Genomic DNA, 22,017 nt, shown 5'->3' on the forward strand with positions numbered 1-22,017 from the left:
TCTCAGATTCCACATGAAAAACATGACCTGGAGCACCACGGTGCGTGCCTGAGAAAATTGGAGCTGTGTAACTGAACAGTAAAACTACAACTCCCATAATGCACCTGGTTGTGAAAAGAGCATCCAGGGCTGGAAGGCTTGCCGGTTCTGAGCTAGTGATGGGCAGTCCTGTCACCGCCCACTCCACACTCCCCACGTGTGACTGAAGGCGCAGCTCGTTTCCTTCCTGGGGTTACAATGACGTCAAATTGTGGGCGGGCCCTGGGTCTTTCAGTGACGTCACCGACAGGCGCTGGCCCGCTTCCCTTCCGCAGGACGTTCCTCGCCGGCGCCACTGCGCGTGCGCGCTCGGCTCTGCCAGCCGTGCTCCAGGTTTCAGTTCCTCGTCGGCCCCCGTAGACCCCGCTGCCCCACGTCTTGACGTCACGGTTGCGTCAGGCGCCGCTGGTTGCTCAGGAAGATGGCGGAGGCTTCACCGCAGCCGGGGCGGTACTTCTGCCACAGCTGCGCGGCGGAGATCAGCCCGCGGCTACCGGTGAGCCCCGGGGAGGCGAGGGCAGCGGAGGGGGCAGGAGGGGCGGGCAGCGGAGGGGGCAGGAGGGGCCGAGACTCGCTGGGGGGGAGTGGGTATAATGAGGGCTGGGGAGGGGGTGACTGGAGCCCGGGGAGGGGGCAGGGGCTGGAAGGAGACCTCTGAGAGGGAGAAGGCTTGTGTGCAGCAGGGTGATTGGAGGTGAGCCTGAGAGGGAAGGGGGGTCGTGGAGCAGTGAGGGGGGCTGGGGTAACACATGGGTGGGTACTCGCAGGGTGTCCCTGGGGGTTGGGGTGCTCAGGGTGGGGGGCGCAGTAAAGGAAACCTGTGAGATGGGGCTAGTGTCCAGCAGGGTGATTGGAGGTGAGCCTGAGGGCATGGGGCAGTGGGGGTTGGGGAGGTTACTCACAGGGTGATACTGGGGGGGTGGGGTGGGGGGGCTGTAAAAAGAGCTTTGAGGGGGAAAGAGTTTCTGTACTGCAGGGTCATTGGAGGTGAGCCTGAGGAAAGAGGAGTTATTGGGCAGTGAGGGGGGGCTGAGGTGACAGATGAGGAGGGGTAGGTACTCGTAGGGTGTCACTGGGGAGTGGGGTATTCAGTGGAGAGAGCTTGTGTCCAGGAAGGTCATGGGAGGAGTGCCTGAAAGAGCAGGGGTCATGGGGCAGTGAGGGGAGTTTACTCGGGGTGTCACTGGAGGAGTGGGGTGGATGTCTGGGAGAAGTACCCTGAGGCTGAGAAAGCTTATGGCCAGCAGGGCCATTCAAGGTGAGTCTGAGAGCGCGAAGGGGTGCACAGAGCAGAGAAGGGAGGGGCGAGGTGAAACCTGGGGTTACTGACAGGCCCTAAGTGGGGTGGTCTCTGTTTAGCTGTCGAAGATCTTGGAGACGGAGACAGCTGAAGACTAACAGGGTCTCCGGAGGCGTCTCTTGAGAGAGGAGAGGCCAGAGGTCCGTGAGTAGGGGAAGTCACAGCTGGAGAACGGGTTTTCAGGATGTCATAGTGGGGTGCTCGGGGTGTGTATGGGGCTTGATCTCTTAGAGGTGAAAGTACCTGGGCCGAGTGGAGGTGACCAAGAAGAGCATGTGGGGACATGGTATCTAAAAAAGCAGATAAAGCAAGGGTGGGTAGAGGCCATATTTGGTAAGGGTATACTGAGGACTAGGATGATGTAGGGCGGTTGAGGAGACTTCGCAGAGGAAGGAAGATGCCGACCAGCAGGGCTTTGTAGCCGAGGCCACATCTAGCAGAAGAGTACAATGACGGAAGAGCGGTGAGGGCAACCTGACGACTAGGGGGTGCACAGTGGAGAGAGTGATGGCACACCTTAGAAGAGGTTAATCGAGTGAGAAAAGAGGGTAGATGGCGGTACAGGGTGCACAGGGACAACTTACCTGATCTGTAGGATAGTGGAAAAAGCCGGTGACCAAAAGGGGGAAGACGAGGCGCTTGCGAAACAGGAGATAAAGCCCGAGCTTATACTTAAGCATGATGACAGATTTGTTGACAGAAAAGGGGACGTTCGCCTTAGATGAACCGCAGCAGATGTGGTGGAGAGATAGTGTGGCATGTGAAGGGTTGATGATCATGGCGTAAGGGATGATACCGTAAATGATTTGGATATGGGTTTATTGCCACCTTTTCTGAATCTTTATATGAGCTCTGCTTGATAAATGTCATTCATTGGGAACCAGCTCAACGTACCGCTGTAAGAAACGAAATGTCCGATAAGGCAGTCAGAATGTCAACCTTTTTCTATGTCTAATGTACCGGACACTACACAATCCAACTGCTTAGCTGGTATCCAGTTTACATTAAAATCATGAGTTATTGTCTCTGGACAAACACCAACCAGTCATTGCCCTTATTACATGTAAGGCAAAGCCTGTTGGTGTTAGTTCTATTCCACATTGTGACAGAGGAACTGTGAAGACTTTGTCTAAACTAAAATGGTAACACAGTTACAGAAAGAGTGCTGCTTGTCAAGTGATGGTTGTTGTGGACTGACTTGGCTTCTTAGTTGATTTGATCATCGCCCCACAACTATTGATTTTGATGGCATTTACGTGTTTATTTCATTTAACCCTACTTAATGGAATTGTTATAATACAGTTCACCGAGTTTGAAGCCTTAAAAAACAAACTCACTTCTTGTAGACATTCTTCAAGCAGTTCTCAGCAAGGCATGAGAAGGTGTTGCTTATCAAACTTATGGATTGATTTATTTCCTACCTACTTCTGAGGCAGTTGAGACTGCATGGATTTGACAAATTAATCTGTGCAGTTGTAGGATCTCGTGTAATGGAAGCTTATACCCATTGAAAAGGAGGAAAGATTCTAGAGGGACACACACAGTGGATTCATTTTAAATTGTTGACTTTTTTAAAATCCCTACTCGATTATTTCTGCATTTTAGGAAGAAGCTCATCCAGCCATTAAAGGAGTGGTTGCACCCATTTACCTTATTAAGGTATTGGACCTGTACCCCTTGCTTTTGGACGATATTAAGGTCTCTAACAAGTCCATCCATTTGTGCTTCCTGTAGGACCTTATCCATCGACTGTCATAGCTTCTGCATTTTTGCGATGCAAGACTCATTGCTACGTCATGGGCACTGGACTGTTGTAGGGCAGGATTCGTTCTTCAAGAGCCCAACAAGAACACATTGGTGTGCGTGTATTTGTCTGAGGGCATGGTTAGCCTGTATTTCAGAAAACATTCCAGAGAGGAAGTATAGTGTTCATTACTTTAGGAAGTTATAGGCAAAAGTATTTTTGGGGGAGTGAAAAGCTAATTTCATTTGATGCAGGTTATTCAATTTGTAAACCTATATTCTAACTTCAAAAGATGGATATTGTTGTTTAATCTACATATTTGTTGATACTGCTCCGTGGCGTGAAATGCATTGTTCGCCTGGAAGCCTTTTATCCATTCGCACCACATCCCTAGCAGGTTTCGTTCTTGTCACTGTGCTTTGTATGGCTTTAGTCCTGCTACGTACACACGAAAGTACGGGGTTCTCTAGAAGCGGACGTCGCGGATATTAGCGTAGTCCTAGGTTGTATGTATTCCTATTTGGAAGGGTAACGTCAGTGGAATGTCAGTTGGAAATTACCGAGTGGAACAGCGAGGGGTGGGAAGAAGGGAATTTCCTTTTACGGACTAGGTGGTCTCACACACTATATAGTGTCATGCTTCATCATTTGACCACCTAGACCCACCCAGGTAGGACATTGCCACCTGGGCGGACTCAACCTCACTGTTAAAGGAACAGGAGGGAGTGCGTAAATAAACTTGTTTCTGGAAAGATCGGGATCCAGCTAATCTACTGAAAAACTAAAAACACCTAAGCAGACACCTGTGAAGAGCAACAAATTTAATGGTGGTGTCTGTCTGGTGTAGTTAAAAAGGGGGGTTGGGACACCTCTGTGAGGACAAGGACTCACAGGGTCACCTAACTAATTACTAGCCAACATGTTTCTGCCCTCACAAGTGAGCCAATGAAGGTCTCGGGGCATTCGTCAGGGCCTAGGATCCCTACGTCTCACGTTGGAGGAAAATACTCTATGGGGAAATCAAAGAGTGAGAAAATGAAAAAAGAATGATCTACATTACCCAAGGAATTACCTTGAGGCGGCCTATGGGGAGAAAAACAATTAATTAGCACTCTGGTGGCACACAGCACTGCAAAACCAACCAACTACACACGTGTCAAGGGGATGCATTCATGCACGAAACACATATGTTCAAAAAAGGTAAGATACATGCGTGGAGTGACTGAGTGGGTATATCTACACAAGTGGACAGTCCTATCACTGCAGGGAATTATAGTTCTTACCCTTTTCTTAGAGGCAGCTAGCCTCTGGTATCCAGGAGGGGGAGTGTCCCCTTATAGTCACACACTAAGGGATAGAGATGAACATAAAGACGAAGTGAGGAGAGGAACAGAAGTAGGCAGAATAGATACAGAGGGAGCGATAGGGGGGGGGGGAAAGCAAGTTCCCAGTAGGAACCCACTATTGCTGGTAGAAAAATACTGGTTAAGAGAAACCGAAGTGACTATAGACAAAAAAAGTAAGATTAAAAGCAATAAGGGCTTATCTGTGTTGCCTGTGATCTGGTATGCCACTCACTACATCAAAGGGGACGCTCGCCGTGCGCCTACTTCGTCCTCTCCTTGGACCGCTTGTGACAAGTGGCTGAGGGAGAACGGTCTATTTATGGCTGTAAGAAATTCCAGGTGCGCCCTGTTAGCGCGTAAATTGGAGTTCAATTAATGTTAATCACCGCCGCGGGCCTCTTTGCGTTACTAGCCTCGATATGATTGCCGTAATGGCGGGCGCACCGGCCAAGCCGGGGCGCCGGCATGAATGTGATCGAGTTCAAAGGCGGGCCTCTTTAGGTTGATGGCGCGATGTGCTTTGCCGCACCCGCGGGCGCCCCAGCAGTGCTGGGGCGCCGGCATGAATGCGGGCGAGTGCAAGGGTGGGGCCCGAGCCGGAAGATTCCGGCCCGAGCGCCACCAGCGGAAGGCTCGCGTTTACAGTGGCCGCTGGGAAATGTAGTTCCCAGCGGTCCCGTAGCCCAAAGGGCTAAGAAAGAAAGAAAAAACGAGGAAAAACGAGGGGAAGGATAAAGAAAAGGAAGGAGAGGGGGGGGGGGGAAAAAGAGGGGGGGGAACGAAAGAAAGGGAGGAGGGAGAAGGGATATTGTAGAAGAAATGCAACCGGGGGGGGGGGGGGGGGGGGGAAGGGGAAGAAAAAGATAGAGCAGAAGCGGACGGAAGGGAGGACTCATAAATTAGTCAGAGAAATCATTTATTGAGTGTGAACCAAGGGATCTCATCATTAAGACCATTGGTGTCCGTGTGTAATCTCCAGACCCAACGTTGTTCGGTCTGGAGCAATCTCTGTGTCATATTGGAGGACGATGGAGATAGTTGCTCAATGACCGTCCAGTGTAAGTCATCTGCCGAATGTTTTTCCAGAAGGAAGTGGTTAGTCAATTTAGTAGCCTCTCGTTTACAACGGATCGTACTCCTATGTTCACAGATTCTCGTGGCGACCTTTCTAGATGTCATTCCCACGTATTTAAGGTTACAGGGGCATCTAATCAAATATATCACGTTTTTGCTGTTACAGTTGGTTAGGGATCTTTGAGCCCATGGAGTCTTAAGGTCTAGGTCTATTGTGGTTGACTTTTTGGTGAAACAGCAGACACTGCAGTTGCCACATGGGTAGTGTCCTCTTGGTGGTGGGAGGCCCCATAGTGTGGTTAGTGTCGTCAGGGAATTGTTTTTTTCTTCTTTGGGTCTTGTGTGGACAACCATGTCCCGTATGTTTGTGGCTCTTTTAAACGCATGTAGTGGCTGCTGAAAAGGTAAACCACCAGATATAAGGATTTTCCACTCATCATTGATGATTTTCTGAATCTTATTGGATAGTGGATTAAAGGTAGTCACACACACAATTTGTTCAGTGTCAGACGTCCTAGTGCGTGGTTGTAGTAGTTGGTCCCTATTATTATTCCCCGCTCTTTTGTATGCTCTCTTCACCAGATGTGTGGGATAATCCTTGGTTTGCAGCTTACTAACCAATTTCTCAGCGTGTTTGCGGTAGTTTGTGAGGGTGGAACAATTCCGTCGTAGACGTAAGAATTGACCAACCGGGAGATTCTCCCTCAGGGACCTTGGGTGGAAGCTTTTGAATTGGAGCAGGTTATTCCGATCTGTGGGTTTATAATAGACCTCTGTGGCTAGAGCCCCATTGCTTTCATAGATTGATAGGTCAAGAAATGCTAGTTGGTTGTCACCTATGGTCATGGTGAAGTTCAGGAAAGGGTTAGCTGTATTTAACCAATTTACAAAATTCATCGCCTCATCTCTAGTTCCTGTCCAGACCAATAGAATGTCATCTATATATCGTTTGCAGAGTTTAATCTGCTGGGAAAACGGGTTGTCATCGTGGTTGACTACCTGTCTCTCAAAGTGATCAACATAGAGACATGCTAGGCTAGGTGCGAAAGTGCTACCCATAGATGTACCCTGTATTTGCAGGAAAAAGTTATCCTCAAACTTGAAGTAGTTCCTTGTGAGAGCCAAATGTGCCAAGTCAAGTATGAAGTCAGGCGGTGTACGTGACTCTCCTCTATTGGCTTCCAAAAGGTCGCTAATGACCTGCAGAGTGGCCTCCTGGGGAATGTTGGTGTATAGGGATTCTACATCCAGGGTGATCAACAGTTCTCTAGTTGTGTCAAAAGCCACAGAGTCTAATAAGACTAACACATCCGTCGTGTCTTTTAGGTAAGTAGGAATTCTTCTGACCAATGGCTGAAGGAAGAAATCCACAAATTGAGACAGGGGTTCTAGAACCGATCCGATCCCGGATACAATAGGTCTCCCTGGTGGGGGAATTTTCCCTTTATGCATTTTAGGGAGAATATAAAAGTAGGGAATCCTAGGGTTAGCCTGTATCAGGAAGTCTGCCTCATGTCGAGTAATCCAGTCGTTCTCTAAGCCCTTAATCACGAAAAAGGAAATTTCATCTTGAATATCAGGTGTGGGGTCTCGAGATAAGCGTTTATAATGGTGGGTGTTACCCAACAGACGTTCGCACTCATCTCTATACATTTTAAGTGGAGAAATTACCGTTGCTCCCCCTTTGTCTGCTGGTTTAATGATTATCGTGGGGTCAGATGTCAGGCCTTTCAGAGCTGAAAGCTCGGCCGTACTCATATTCTGGTATGTTTTTTTGGTGGTCCCAGTAAGTGCGTTGACTTTTAGGGATACTGATTTCTCAAAAGCCAGGACCTCGGGGGGCATCTGTCCCGTAGTTGGGCAGAAGGTGGACTTTGGGCGTAGGCCAGTGTTTTTGTCTGAAGCCTCGTAATGTTTCTCCAAGAAGAACGTTTTCAAGCGTATCTTTCGAAACAAACCCGCTAGTTCTGTTCGGGTTTTAAATAAGTCAATTTTGGGCGTGGGCACAAAGTTTAAGCCCTTGTTTAGTGCCTTAGTTTCAATTTCACTCAGAACCCGGTTACTCAGATTGATAATGTTATCTGTTTGATTATCCGTCAGGCTCGTTACAGTGTTTTGCTTGTCCCTGGGAGGGGTTCCCTTTGTGCAGTATTCTCTGGGGTGTCCTCTCTTGGCCTCCAATGTACCTCTTTCCTTTTTCCTTTTCCCCTCCCGTTGCCTCTGTCTAAAAAAGGCTGCGGTGGCTCAGGAAAAGACCATTGTGCAGGGTGTTGGAAAAAGGGCGCCTGGTATTGAGGTGGGAGTCCATATTGGGAAGGCCAACCCCATTGTTGATTATGGTATGGAGGGCAGGGGGGTAACATAGGTGGGTGATTCCACCTTCCCCGGCGTTGCCCACGTCGTCCGCGACGTTGCCGCAAATTATCTGATGATGAACTATCATTATCTGAACTGGTGTTACCACCAGATGAGGTGTCGGATATGTTGTTAGTTTTCGCTACATAATCCGATTTGGTATAAGGGTATATCTTCTCGTGGGAGAACCGATCGAGATCTTTTTGGAATTTAGAAATCTTTCGCTGAGTGAGATATTCCTTATGCTCGTTCATATTTTTGTTAACCTCCTCTAGTTTCTTTTTAAAGGAGAGAATGCTCATCCCTGATTTAAGGTTATTCTCACTCGTTTTTATCTGAATTAGGAGTGCCTCGGATAACCTCGGAATCTTCCGGCTCGGGCCCCACCCTTGCACTCGCCCGCATTCATGCCGGCGCCCCAGCACTGCTGGGGCGCCCGCGGGTGCGGCAAAGCACATCGCGCCATCAACCTAAAGAGGCCCGCCTTTGAACTCGATCACATTCATGCCGGCGCCCCGGCTTGGCCGGTGCGCCCGCCATTACGGCAATCATATCGAGGCTAGTAACGCAAAGAGGCCCGCGGCGGTGATTAACATTAATTGAACTCCAATTTACGCGCTAACAGGGCGCACCTGGAATTTCTTACAGCCATAAATAGACCGTTCTCCCTCAGCCACTTGTCACAAGCGGTCCAAGGAGAGGACGAAGTAGGCGCACGGCGAGCGTCCCCTTTGATGTAGTGAGTGGCATACCGGATCACAGGCAACACAGATAAGCCCTTATTGCTTTTAATCTTACTTTTTTTGTCTATAGTCACTTCGGTTTCTCTTAACCAGTATTTTTCTACCAGCAATAGTGGGTTCCTACTGGGAACTTGCTTTCCCCCCCCCCCTATCGCTCCCTCTGTATCTATTCTGCCTACTTCTGTTCCTCTCCTCACTTCGTCTTTATGTTCATCTCTATCCCTTAGTGTGTGACTATAAGGGGACACTCCCCCTCCTGGATACCAGAGGCTAGCTGCCTCTAAGAAAAGGGTAAGAACTATAATTCCCTGCAGTGATAGGACTGTCCACTTGTGTAGATATACCCACTCAGTCACTCCACGCATGTATCTTACCTTTTTTGAACATATGTGTTTCGTGCATGAATGCATCCCCTTGACACGTGTGTAGTTGGTTGGTTTTGCAGTGCTGTGTGCCACCAGAGTGCTAATTAATTGTTTTTTTCCCCATAGGCCGCCTCAAGGTAATTCCTTGGGTAATGTAGATCATTCTTTTTTCATTTTCTCACTCTTTGATTTCCCCATAGAGTATTTTCCTCCAACGTGAGACGTAGGGATCCTAGGCCCTGACGAATGCCCCGAGACCTTCATTGGCTCACTTGTGAGGGCAGAAACATGTTGGCTAGTAATTAGTTAGGTGACCCTGTGAGTCCTTGTCCTCACAGAGGTGTCCCAACCCCCCTTTTTAACTACACCAGACAGACACCACCATTAAATTTGTTGCTCTTCACAGGTGTCTGCTTAGGTGTTTTTAGTTTTTCAGTAGATTAGCTGGATCCCGATCTTTCCAGAAACAAGTTTATTTACGCACTCCCTCCTGTTCCTTTAACAGTGAGGTTGAGTCCGCCCAGGTGGCAATGTCCTACCTGGGTGGGTCTAGGTGGTCAAATGATGAAGCATGACACTATATAGTGTGTGAGACCACCTAGTCCGTAAAAGGAAATTCCCTTCTTCCCACCCCTCGCTGTTCCACTCGGTAATTTCCAACTGACATTCCACTGACGTTACCCTTCCAAATAGGAATACATACAACCTAGGACTACGCTAATATCCGCGACGTCCGCTTCTAGAGAACCCCGTACTTTCGTGTGTACTTTGAATTATAGGGAGCTAAGTACGGAGTGTTCCTCCATAGTTATCCCCCCTCCTCCCTCTTCCTCTCTCCATGTGTAATGTTTAGTCCTGCTACACCAGTGTAGTTTTCAAGGTGGATTGGCCTGATTTTTAAGGTTCATAATGAACTGATAGACAAGGTTTCTGGATCTCTGGTGCAGTTGTGTCGCATGTTGACAGTTACTTTGCAAATAGCAGTGGTCAGTTAATTTTAGAAACATGGCTGGTAATTTTTATTTTTTTTATGGTGAGTGCGGGTTGTTTAGTTACACTTATTTCTTCTGGGAGAGTTGGCCTGGATTTTGTGGGTTTTTGTGACCTTATGCGTGCGATGAGCATTGCAGCCTCCAGGAGCACTTGAAACATGAGATGCGTAATAGTTTATTTCCACCCATCATCTTAAGAGAGTACCAGGCTCGGCCAGGGTGCAATGATAGTGAGTAATGTTGAAATCATATGACTATTTACTAACTGGGAATGTCCTGGGATGATCTTCTGTTGACTTATGCCTTATTCTCTCAGCATAAATTGTTTTGATGTCACCTAGCCCTCAGGCATGGAGTAGTTCTGTTAACTATTTCATTTGCATGTTTTTCCCCCATTCTTTGAACTGGGGGAAGGTTAATGTTGAAGTATTTTCACAGTGCTTAATTACCCTAAGGCCTCAGAGGGCTGTTGAATACTTCAGCTCACCGGAACTGAAAATAACCTCTGAGTACTGAAGAAACACTCATTTTCCACTGTTCTACAAACATCTCACTGTTCTTAAATCATTGAATTCTACATGGCAGACATTTCTATAGACTGTTTTTTTGACCTGATAAGGTTTTCTCTCCCCTAGAAAGAAACAATGACATTTGTTCATAATTCAAAGTTTCAAAGCTGTTATAGCATTTGCTTTTAAAGAACCTGAAAAAGGAGTTGCTACATAAGGGATATCATCACATATTATATTTTAAAGACCGCGTTACTTGTCTTAAAATAATGAGGCAGTAGTACAGATGAAACTCTAAATAACCGTGACAGCAGTTAGGTCCAGGGTGTTAAAACCAGAATTGATGGTCCCCTGCTTTTTCATCTGATGAGCAGTTCCAGAGTCACTCTGTCTGGTAGGAGACAAAAACCGGGTTGTCCTGAGGAGTGTCGTCATCTGTTTGAGCAGAGATGTTTTTCAGTACCTGGTAAAAGTGAAATTATCGTAGGGTGATTATTGAATGAGTGTCACATTTACTGAAATCGCACCCATGCATTGAACGAACTCTGCATTGTCCGTCATCCGACAACACAAAGCTGGAACTTTCATGTTGATATTTTGTGTGGATCCACAAGTTGGAATATCATCTGGAGTGTTGCAGTGGATTGATTGCACCAAAGAACAGGGTTGCAAATTCCTATCTGTCTCAGACACACCAGGAGTATCATGTGGTCGAAGCTTGAAGGAGGGTGCTCAGGATCAGCGCTGCACCACCATCACTGTCACTCACCCTGCTCCTCTTGGTGTCCACAAAACTGGACCCCATGCCTATGCTGGCCTAGAAGTCCATCTGCAACTTTTCTAGATTGCGATGTGCCTGGGCTTGAAACTGGATAACTGCTGCCTATTGCAGCAATATTCCTGGAAGCTGTAATGGGGATTTGTGTGATCATTGGTTAGATCAATAATTTAGTGGTGAATGGTTTTTATTTGTAAAGTGCAATGTGCGCCAAATCTCGGTGCTTAAAGTTGGTGGAACTGCCACAGTGCAGTTGAGCATTACTGACGCTGTGCTAGTTGCAGAAACGATCGTGATAAAGACTAAAGGTGATTAAAGATAGCACCCACATGTTTGGTATTTTTAAACAGTCATAAAGTAATCCAAGAGAATGTCTTCATGACAAAATAAGCTAAGCGCCTATATAAATGAAAACACAGAAAATAAAGTTTGGAGAGCCTTGTGGGTTTGCTAGCAGGTGTGAATTAGACTTCCTTTTTAGGAGGGAAAAACAAGATAACTTGTTGCAATCACTGACCTTGACAGTGTTGATGGGGTCATGCCATGGTGACTGCAGCGGTGAGGTTTTGGAAAATACTGATTACGATTTGTGCTCTAAAACTCTCATGAACATAGGGTCGAACTGGGCTAGAAAAGAGGCCTGGGCATCAGAATAAAAGTGTCCCATATTAATGAATAAAGAAAGCCACAATATAGCCTATGTTTGCGAATCGGGGCAGTTTGGAACTTGTAATGTCATGTTTTATAATTGTTGTTTTTGCAATGTATGGGAGACTGCATGGGCGCGAGCTTGCTGCAGGAAAATGTTTCTTTTGATATCTGATAAACCAACAGTAAAAACCGGCCCAGCAGACCATAAAACAGGCTGCCCCGCACACTGACCTGTCCGACCAGTCCACCATACATTGCCAGATTGCCCTATAGGCCAGTCTGACTCTGCATATATGCGTGGATATACATCATATGGGGCGGCCATTTAATTCTTCAAGGGGCCCCAAGCTGGACCTTTATTCCAAAAACTGTTGAGTTGAGTGAGGTGCCTTTGTTCGGTCAAATGTTGTGAACTGGCATTTTTTTTATTTTTATGACTGACAGCCTACTGAATCTTTGTTACTGATTACTAAACCCCAGATAATGTGCCCAAAGTTTGATTGCCAAGTGTAAATTGTGTGAGGTACACGTTCTTGGTTGTTTCATTAGTGATGCCTGGGATTGACAACGGAAGCTGAATGGTCGTCCCTCCACTGGAAGAGGTTTGATGCATGGTGAGCAGGTATTGTGAGAAGCAGTTAGCACTTTGGTTTCCATTCTAGTACTCTATGCTGCATCATAGTGCACCTGCAGGATTTTAGGAGGCGACCAGTGATCTGGCAACATGAATGAGAACTAAATTGTCACCGGAATCTCCAAGTTCATTTGAAAGTATTATAGAAAAATGTCTGAAATATCTCCTGATGTCTCTTTAGATTTCAATTGCTTGCGTCGGTGCCTCAATCCTAGGCAGGTATGTCCAATCCTTGTCCTCATTCCCAGGCAGATATGTCTAAACCTCGTCCTAATTCCTAGGCAGATATGTCTGGACCCGGTCCTCCTTCCCAGGCAGCTGTGTCTGGACCCGGTCCCCCTTCCCAGGCAGCTGTGTCTGGACCCGGTCCCCCTTCCCAGGCAGCTGTGTCTGGACCCGGTCCCGCTTCCCAGGCAGCTGTGTCTGGACCCGGTCCCGCTTCCCAGGCAGCTGTGTCTGGACCCGGTCCCGCTTCCCAGGCAGCTGTGTCTGGACCCGGTCCCGCTTCCCAGGCAGCTGTGTCTGGACCCGGTCCCGCTTCCCAGGCAGCTGTGTCTGGACCCGGTCCCGCTTCCCAGGCAGCTGTGTCTGGACCCGGTCCCGCTTCCCAGGCAGCTGTGTCTGGACCCGGTCCCGCTTCCCAGGCAGCTGTGTCTGGACCCGGTCCCGCTTCCCAGGCAGCTGTGTCTGGACCCGGTCCCGCTTCCCAGGCAGCTGTGTCTGGACCCGGTCCCGCTTCCCAGGCAGCTGTGTCTGGACCCGGTCCCGCTTCCCAGGCAGCTGTGTCTGGACCCGGTCCCGCTTCCCAGGCAGCTGTGTCTGGACCCGGTCCCGCTTCCCAGGCAGCTGTGTCTGGACCCGGTCCCGCTTCCCAGGCAGCTGTCTGGACCCGGTCCCGCTTCCCAGGCAGCTGTGTCTGGACCCGGTCCCGCTTCCCAGGCAGCTGTGTCTGGACCCGGTCCCGCTTCCCAGGCAGCTGTGTCTGGACCCGGTCCCGCTTCCCAGGCAGCTGTGTCTGGTCCCCGTCCTCATGCCCAGGCAGATGTCTGGTCCCCGTCCTCATGCCCAGGCAGATGTGTCTGGTCCCCGTCCTCATGCCCAGGCAGATGTGTCTGATTCTGTTCTTCATTCACCGGCAGATGTGCCTGATTCTGTTCTTCATTCACCGGCAGATGTGCCTGAAACTGGTCTTCTCTTGAACGCACAGTCGTGTTGCTGAGCAGGTTGCTTACTATGGAAAGTTAGTGACAAGCGTACTATAGCAGATATCTTCTTCTGCTCCTGCACATGAGGTCTGTCTACAGGTTAATGGTGCTTTTTACATCGGATCCCTAGTACTCAAAATCGCCTCGCTTTGCAAGTTGTTGTCATTATTCATTTTGCCTCGCTCAGTGTGAAGTAAGTTCAGCATTTATGTTGATGTCACCTGTTCTTTGCTAATGGAGAAGATCTAGTAAGTTATTTTCGAGGGGGGGGTGGGGGGGGACTGTTTGCCAAAGCCAAAAAGGTGAAGTATGTTCTTTTGAAGGGATGTATTTTGCTAAGATTGTTGTGATGATGAAATAAGGAGATTGGGGCAGAAAGCCACGGTCATACTAACATCAAGGAGAGAAGAGGCCATCTCCTAAGAGTTAAAGGGAAAGCTGGAATGCTGCCCAGTCCTCCTTCCTGGTAGTCATGCTGAAAGTGAGGAAAGAAGGCGCAATCTCAGAACGAGAGTGAAAGAGAAAGTGGCCTGGAAAGTCCTAAGCTGCTCTGGTTTACTGACTTTGCAGGGTCCTCTGCTGCCTTGAGTGGTCTAAGACATAGTTTTTGTTAATATTCATCTGTATCTTCAGGGTGATATCTTTTTGTGCGGCCATACTGATCTATCAGGTTACTAGAATCAGTGGGCAGTACTTCAGTCATTATTAAACACACACTCAATTATGTTGTGGTTCGTGCTCTTGCAATGAACGAGTGAAGTACAGCAGAATAAATTATCTCTATTCCTCTCTTAGGTTTTTAACAATAGTGCATGGTGATTAGAAAAGAGGAGTTTCTAACCCTTTGCCTCGTGCAGCTTCTGGTGACACCCTTTATGATAAAGAGGTCTCTGAAGTATAGCTGCTGTGTGCTTTGGAACAGATAGCAGGGTTAGGATGGTGACTTGCAAAGGATGTGTCTGGAGGTATTGTGTGTGTATGCTCAGTACTGCACATATGGTTCAGGGACTGTCGGCCTCTGAGATTAATGGGGGGGGGGGCTTCACGTGGACTTAGTGAATAGTATTTAGGATGCATGTGATTAGGTGCAGTCGTTAGTGTATGGCCACCCATCTGATTATGGCATTTTAGACAATTTGAGGATAGGAGAGTTTGCTCTTAGAGCCAACGATGCCACTGGCCTGCACCGTGACCTGCCGACGCCGCACTACCCGCTTCGCATCATGACACTGGTCTCACCGACGTCATCGGACGACTTCACTGAGCCGCTGCACGCACCGCAGCCTGTGGGCCCCGCAATCCGGCATCGCCTTGCTCACACCGCAGCCTGGGCAGCCCAGAGGCGCCTCTCCTGCTGACACTGGCGCCTCTGCCTGCACAGTGACCTGTAGACACCGCTCATGAGGTACACGAAGCACCGTCGCATCCCGCAGCCCTGGTCCACCTACACCAGCACTATCAACTCCAGTGTCATCACCAGGCATCCCTGCCTGCACCATGGCCTGTGGACATCGCTCGTGACTGTCACGAAGCCCCGTCTCGCACTGCTGGCTTGGTGACTACAGCGCTTCAGTGATGATGCTGCCTGCACCGTGATCTGGTGACACTGCATGTTGCACCGCCTGCCCCGCTTCACACCGCAGCCCTGGTCTCACCGACGCTGCTGAACACCGCCACTGAGCCGCTGCCTGCACCGTGGCCTGTGGGCACCGCACATCGCATCGTCCCACTTCACACCACAGGCCGACGCCATCCACACCAACGCTCCTGACTTCATCAGCCCGGATTTCGATTTGCAACATGTGTGACTTCAAGGGCCCAACGACTCCCGCACTGACTCATGAACCAACACCGTGACGCCGCTCTCTGGAGCTCACCACGAGGATTACAACGCCTTTCAGTTCCAAAGGTACTGTTTGTGGGTCTTCGCGACACAGTAGTTGGCCCGCTACGCATCGGCCGGCCTGAACTGTTGGATTTGTTGATCACAGTGCCGTGATAGCCCCAGGTAGCGCTATCAACTTCAAGGAACTGTATTTTTGAGCAATCTTGGACAGGTGCAAACCGACTGCCAGCTAGAGACCCCATTTCTAAACAGGACCAATAAACATACTAACTTTGTAAAGGTACTATGGCCAGCTATACAGCTTGATCAAAGTAACACATGATTTTTTTTTTTTTTAAACATATTTTATTAACATTGTGTGTCGGTTCGGAGTAATCACTTGCATCAGTTATACATGAACACATAAGCTGGTCACAGTTGTAGCATACATTACTCGTGTTACACTGCTGGTTCTTGCGGAGCCCCTAGTATTGTTTGTGTAGTTATCGGGTCCTGACTCTAGTGCTTTAAGCCCCTTGACCCACTGCTCCGAGTTCATCGTTGGTCTTAATGTATTGGTTTTATGCCATTTTTATATGTAACAAATTTGTGGATAAAAAAAAAAAAAAACATTCCTATTTGCAACTTGGAGAGGGGATCATAGGAAGTGAAGATCGGAGATAATGGGAGGGAAAGGGAGTCTAGGAAGGGGATAGGAAGGGTAGTCAAACTAACCGAAGGGTCAACTTTACAGCATTGTGTGGGTGATACCTGTGGTTAATGTTCATTAAGGAGCTAGTGCGCTATGACAGTCTTATGGGGGCCATGCCTGGGGCGCACCAGTGTGTGAGTGGGGCAGGTGTCTGCTCTATCCGCCTCTTCCTCCCCCTTGCTCTTGAGGCATTGTGAATGGTGGCGGTTCGTGTGGCTTCTTTATCGTTTCTACATGTGGTCCTATTGTCAGTACAGGGACCTCAGGGCACCAACCGGGACCACCCCCTGAGGCATGCCGCTCCCCGGCCTCCCCCACCTCGGTGTTTGTTGTTCCCTTGGTTAGTGCGTCCCATGTCGTCACCAGTTCTTCCCAGGTCGGGGCGGTAGGAACAAGTCGGACGCCCTTGGCTTCCTCGGCTTTCAGGACCTGTAGTTCGGCCCTGGACCATTTCGTAACATCCCTTTTCCAATTGGTAAGCGATGGGCAGACTGGGGCCCTCCAGCCCCTCGAGATCAGCCTTTTATAGAGGGCCAGCGTTTGGTCTAGAAAACGCCCTCTTACTTTCCCGTTTAACTCAGTCGGCCTGAGTCCCAGCAAGCACAGGTCCGGGGTGGGCCTTAACTCCGCTCCGAGTAGCCGGGATAAGGCAGCCAGTGCCTCCCTCCAGCCGATCTGGACCACCGGGCACGCCCACACCATATGGTCAAAATCTGCCTCGCCCCCTGGCATCTTGGGCATGTCCTGGGGGTACCTCCGTATATTCGGAATAGTCGGTGCGGTGTGAGGTACGTTCTGTGTAGGTAATTATATTGGATGTAATGTAGTTGCATGAGACCACCCGGGGGTATGCTAGTACTTTGCTCCATTCCGATTCAGTTAATTCCCTCCCAATGGTGCCTCCCCATCGCTCCCTCAGGGATTGCAAGGGGTCCAATGCTGCGTGGACCTGGGCCTGGTAAATTTTGGCTATCAGGTGGGGTTCATCCCCCGATGTCAGCAAAAGGTGCAGTACCCCGTGGACTGCGGGCTCTGCGTTTATCGTGCACCAGTGATCTTTCAGGGCGTGAACCAGCCTCCCGAAGAGCAGGAACTGGCCCTGGGGAACACCCGCTTCCGTTAGGGCAGAGAAATCCCTCACTACCCCCCGTTAAAGAGGCCTCTCAATGTCACAATCCCTGCTCTAGTCCATGGGCCAAGTCCGAGGCTTCCCGGGCACAGTCCCCCAGCTCCCAGGACCAGTGCCAAAACCAGCAGGGACGGAGAATAAGGGGGGGGCCCACTCCCACTCTTTTCATGCACCTCTCCCAACATGCCAATGCAACATTCGTCATAATGTTGCTACCAGGTAGGGCTATCTTCCTACCTATCATGCGTGCCACAATCCATGTTGCATCTATTGTCCCCTGAGGTGTGCACAAGTCCAGTGGTCCTCTGCCTGACATCCAACCAGATACCCATTGTAGCTGGAATGCCAAGTAATAAGCCTCCAAGTTGGGGGCGCCCAGTCCTCCCATTTGAGTCGGTCTGCAGAGGGTTGTAAGTGCGGTGCGCCTACGACCATCATCCCATATTAGTTCCCTTAGCAGCATGTTCAGGTCGCGGAACCATGATGGGGGGGATCAGCAGTGGTAGGTTTGCGAAGTAATAGAGGAGTCGGGGAAGCATAATCATTTTGGACAGTGCCACTCTAGCCATTACTGTAAGTTTCAAAGAACGCCAGAATCCCACCGAGGACCTCAGTGATCGCAGTGCCCTGCCCAGATTACCTTCCCTGAGATCTCCCAGCTCGTGGAATATCTGGATACCCAGATACTTGAAAGTACGGGGGCCCAGTTCATGTCCATCGGGCATGAAGCAGGACGCACGCCTTCAGGAGACAGAGGGAACACGTACGTTTTGCCGCGGTTTAGGCGAAGTCCGGAGACCTCGCCAAAGTTCTCTAAGACACTGAGGGCCCAGGGGAGGTTGCTGTTGCCGTCCCCAAGGTATATTAGTATGTCGTCAGCATACAGGGAGACAATGTGTTCAGTTGGTCCGTACATTACCCCCCGTCCTGCTCCCTCCTCCCGCAGTCGACTCGCAAGAGGCTCAATCGCTAGGGCAAACAGAAGCGGGGAGACGGGGCATCCCTGTCTGGTTCCACAAAACACTGGATATGATTTTACCCGTCTTCACTCTTGCTAGTGGGGACGAATATAGTAGGTCAACCCATCTCACCCAGTTCTCACCTAGGCCCATCCTCCTCATCACCGACCTCAGGTAGTCCCACATAATTGAATCGAAAGCCTTTTCGAAGTCGACCGCCAACAGGAGCCCGGTCGGTGGAATCGATTCTCGGGGCATGTGCATGATAGAGAAAAGATGCCTAAAGTTTAGGGAGATGCTGTGGCCCGGAATGAAGCCGTTTTGATCAGCGTGGATCAGCGTGGGCATATGGGGGGAGCAGGCGATCGGCCAAGATCTTGCTAAGGATCTTAAAGTCGCTGTTCAGCATTGACAGTGGGCGGAAATCTGTCACCGAGGCCTCACTATTGGTGGACTTAGGGAGTGGCACTACTAGTGCTTCGCGCATCGTGTCTGGTAACTCACCGCAACGCCTCCGCATACATTTCCGCCAAGCTTGGGGTTAACAAGGATCTATATTTTTTGTAGAAGTCCATGGGAAGACCGTCTGTTCCGGTGGTCCTCCCAGGAGCCAGATGCGCTATTGCATCGTTGATCTCTTCTATGGTCACTGCCCCTCCCAGGCTGTCTCTGTCCTCTGGTCTCAGTTCCCAGATCGGGGTCTGTCGCAGATAATTGTCAAAGGTCACTGGCTCCAGGCTGCTAGGTCTACCATACAGGTGCATGTAATAATCTCTGAATGCATCATTGATGGGGCCTGGGCTAAGTCTACGGTTTCCCTCTTTGTCTGTTACACTAGTGATGGGTTCGCTGCTCCCGCCCGGGCGCACCAGCCATGCCAGAAGCCTGCCCGACCTCCCCTCCTCTGATTGCAGGGATGCCAGGTATTTCTGCATGCTGTGACATCTTAGCTTTTCTTCGGCTTTGGAGTGTTCTCTGCGGGCACGGTTATATTCTTCCTCCTCGTGTGCTGCAAGGCCCAGACTTAGCTTGCGCTCGTGTATGATCTTCTCTAATGCAGTGAGCTCCTTTTCTAGTGTTTTCCTCACCCCTACTGACTGCCCCAGGCAAAAAACCCTCGTCCCCACCTTAAGTGTCTCCCACTCCACTGCCCTGGAGGAGGTGGTTCCTCTATTGATCTCAATGTGTTCTGATAGGTAGTCTCGTAGTGCCTCTCTATACGCTTGATCCTCGAGCGCTGCGGGGGCAAGCCGCCATGACGGTATGGGGGGGGTCTATCCTGCAATGTCCTCAGTGTTAATAATAGTGGGTTGTGGTCTGAGATTGTTCGGGCTAGGTATTCAGAACGTGTCATCCCACGGGCCAAGCCCGGGGTGCAGACCACCCTGTCAATTCTGGTGTGGACGTGGTGGAGGCCCGAGTAGAACGAGTAGTCCCTGTCGATTGGGTGGTGGACACGCCATATGTCCACTAACCCCCATGAGTCAAGCCATTTGACCAAGTTTTGTGCTATTTTAATTGATATAGCTCCCTGTAGCGGTAGGGTGGATCTATCCATGTTTATGTCTAGTACTGCATTAAAGTCCCCACCTATTAGTACCTCCCCTGTTTGCTGGCGGGTAAGGTGTCGCGATAGGTTTGTCATGAATGAAACCTGGTCTTGGTTAGGGGCGTAGATGCAACTCAAAACTAATGGGGTCCCGTGTAGTTTACCTTCCAATATTACAAACCTGCCCTCCTTGTCTATGTTTGCGGTTTCGATTGTCAGGGGGACACCTGCTCTGATCCATATCATTGCGCCCCTTGCATAGGCTGAGTACTCCGTAGCGAACACTCGCCCTCTCCATCTTCGTCTGAGTTTCTCTCCCTCCCCTGGGGCTAGGTGGGTCTCTTGTAGCATTGCTATCTGCACCCCCCTTCTCTTTAGGAATGACAATATTCTGTGTCTTTTGGCATGGGTACCCATCCCCCTGACATTCCAGGTTATGATATTGTAATCTGCCATCCTGTTCTAGGCATCTGACAATTGGAGGACCAGTGCGCCCGCCATTTCAATCTACCCACTGTTGCGCTCGTTCCTACATTGTGATAACATTTAATTGCCCATGCTGTTGGATTAACTCGGAACTGTGAACCCCAACTCCCCCTCCCCAGGGCACCCTCGGAACTATGGGTAGCCCAAAAAAACGTGCAACGGTGCAACTTTACCAAACACATAGTTATAGTACTCGCCAGCCAGGCAGGCGAGAGGTATAGTCAGGGGGGAAGCGGCCAGGTCCGGAGGGGCCAATCATTCGTTCAGTTCGTTATGACTTCAGGCCCAGTCGTGCAGCCAGGTCAGCCAAGCTCATCAGCTGTTTGCGGAGTCACCTTTGGTGCCCGGGACGGGCTCCCAGAGCCCTCGGCGGATGACACTATCGTGCCATCGGAGTCCACCTCCGAGCCCTCACGGGAGGACACCTCGCAACCGGGCCGCCGCCTCCAGGGCCGCTCTTCTGCCTGTTTCCCTCTGCGTTTTCGTCGGGCCAGGCGCGGGCGATCCTCGGGCCTCTTCCGCCTAGTTGCTCGGCGGGTTCCGCCAGCTCCAACCTCCGTCAGCGCTGGTCGTAGTGTTTGGGCCCCGCGCCTCTCGAGCCAGTCCCATGCCTCCTCCGGGGATTGGAAGAAAGAGGTCTTTCCATCCACGATCACTCTCAGCCTTGCAGGGTATAAGAGCGAGTATTGGATCCCTTCAGCTCGTAATGCTCTTTTGACCGCTAAGAATGAGGCTCGCCTGTCCTGGACCTCCAGTGTAAAGTCTGGGAATAGTGTTACTTCTCCGTTTGCTACCTTGAACGGGCCCGATTCTCTGGCTTTCTGTAGGAGAATATCCCTGTCCTTGTAATGCAGTAGTTTAGCTATTACGGCACGGGGCGGTCTGCCAGGAGCCAGTGGTCTTGATGGCACGCGGTGGGCGCGTTCTAACGTGTAGTAGGGAGTCAGGCATCCCGGCGCAACCTTCGTGCTCAACCAATTCTCCAGGAATTCTACCATGTTCTCTCCTTCGGACCCCTCAGGAAGGCCCACCACTCGTACGTTGTTCCTTCTATTCCTCCCGTCTGCGTCTTCGGCGCGTTGTTCAAGTCTTGCTACTCTGTCAGCCAGTGAGGTTACTTCCGCCGCCATGTCTTTCTGCCTTGGGGTGATGTCGGCCAGCGTAGTCTCCGTATCTTTGACTCTGTCGGCCAGCTTGTGATGTTCGGCTCTCAGGAGACCCACCTCAATCGCGACTTGGTTGATTTCTCGTTGCAGTGTTGACTTTGTGTCCTCTATAGCCCCCAGTATTTTGTCTAGAGTGTCTTGAACTTTGGAGTGTGGCTGGCTCAACAGTTCTGCTGCTCCGTCCCCGGGGGGTGTTGGGGGCTCCATGGTTCTGTTCTTATGTCGGCCTTTAGAGGGCATCGGTCCGACCAGGAGGGTTGACCCAGGGAGGGGGCTGGATGCCAACCTGGGCGCTGTCGTAGGAGTCGCCGCCGGGAATCACACCACGTTTTAGGCTCCACAGCCTTGGTGCTGTTCGTGTTCTTCACTGGGTGGGCCCTGGGCGCAGGGCCGGAAGTGATCTGCTTCAGGGGGGGGGGGGGTTCCGGCGTGGCTAGTTGCAAGTGTTCGCCGCCC

The 22,017-nt window shown here is 50.2% G+C and overlaps 1 protein-coding gene across 1 annotated transcript in view; it reads left to right on the forward strand.

The window, feature by feature from the left end:
* The first annotated feature begins 364 nt into the window (after positions 1-364).
* Positions 365-22,017, forward strand: part of RNF126 (ring finger protein 126) — a 54,659-nt gene continuing 33,006 nt past the window's right edge. The window contains exon 1 of the mRNA XM_069216691.1: positions 365-535. Within this exon, the coding sequence (XP_069072792.1) occupies positions 461-535 (75 nt within the window). The 5' untranslated portion in view covers positions 365-460. The remainder of the gene's footprint in view (positions 536-22,017) is intronic.

The sequence above is a fragment of the Pleurodeles waltl genome, chromosome 12, assembly GCF_031143425.1.
Source record: "Pleurodeles waltl isolate 20211129_DDA chromosome 12, aPleWal1.hap1.20221129, whole genome shotgun sequence".
NCBI classification, from domain to species: Eukaryota; Metazoa; Chordata; class Amphibia; order Caudata; family Salamandridae; genus Pleurodeles; species Pleurodeles waltl.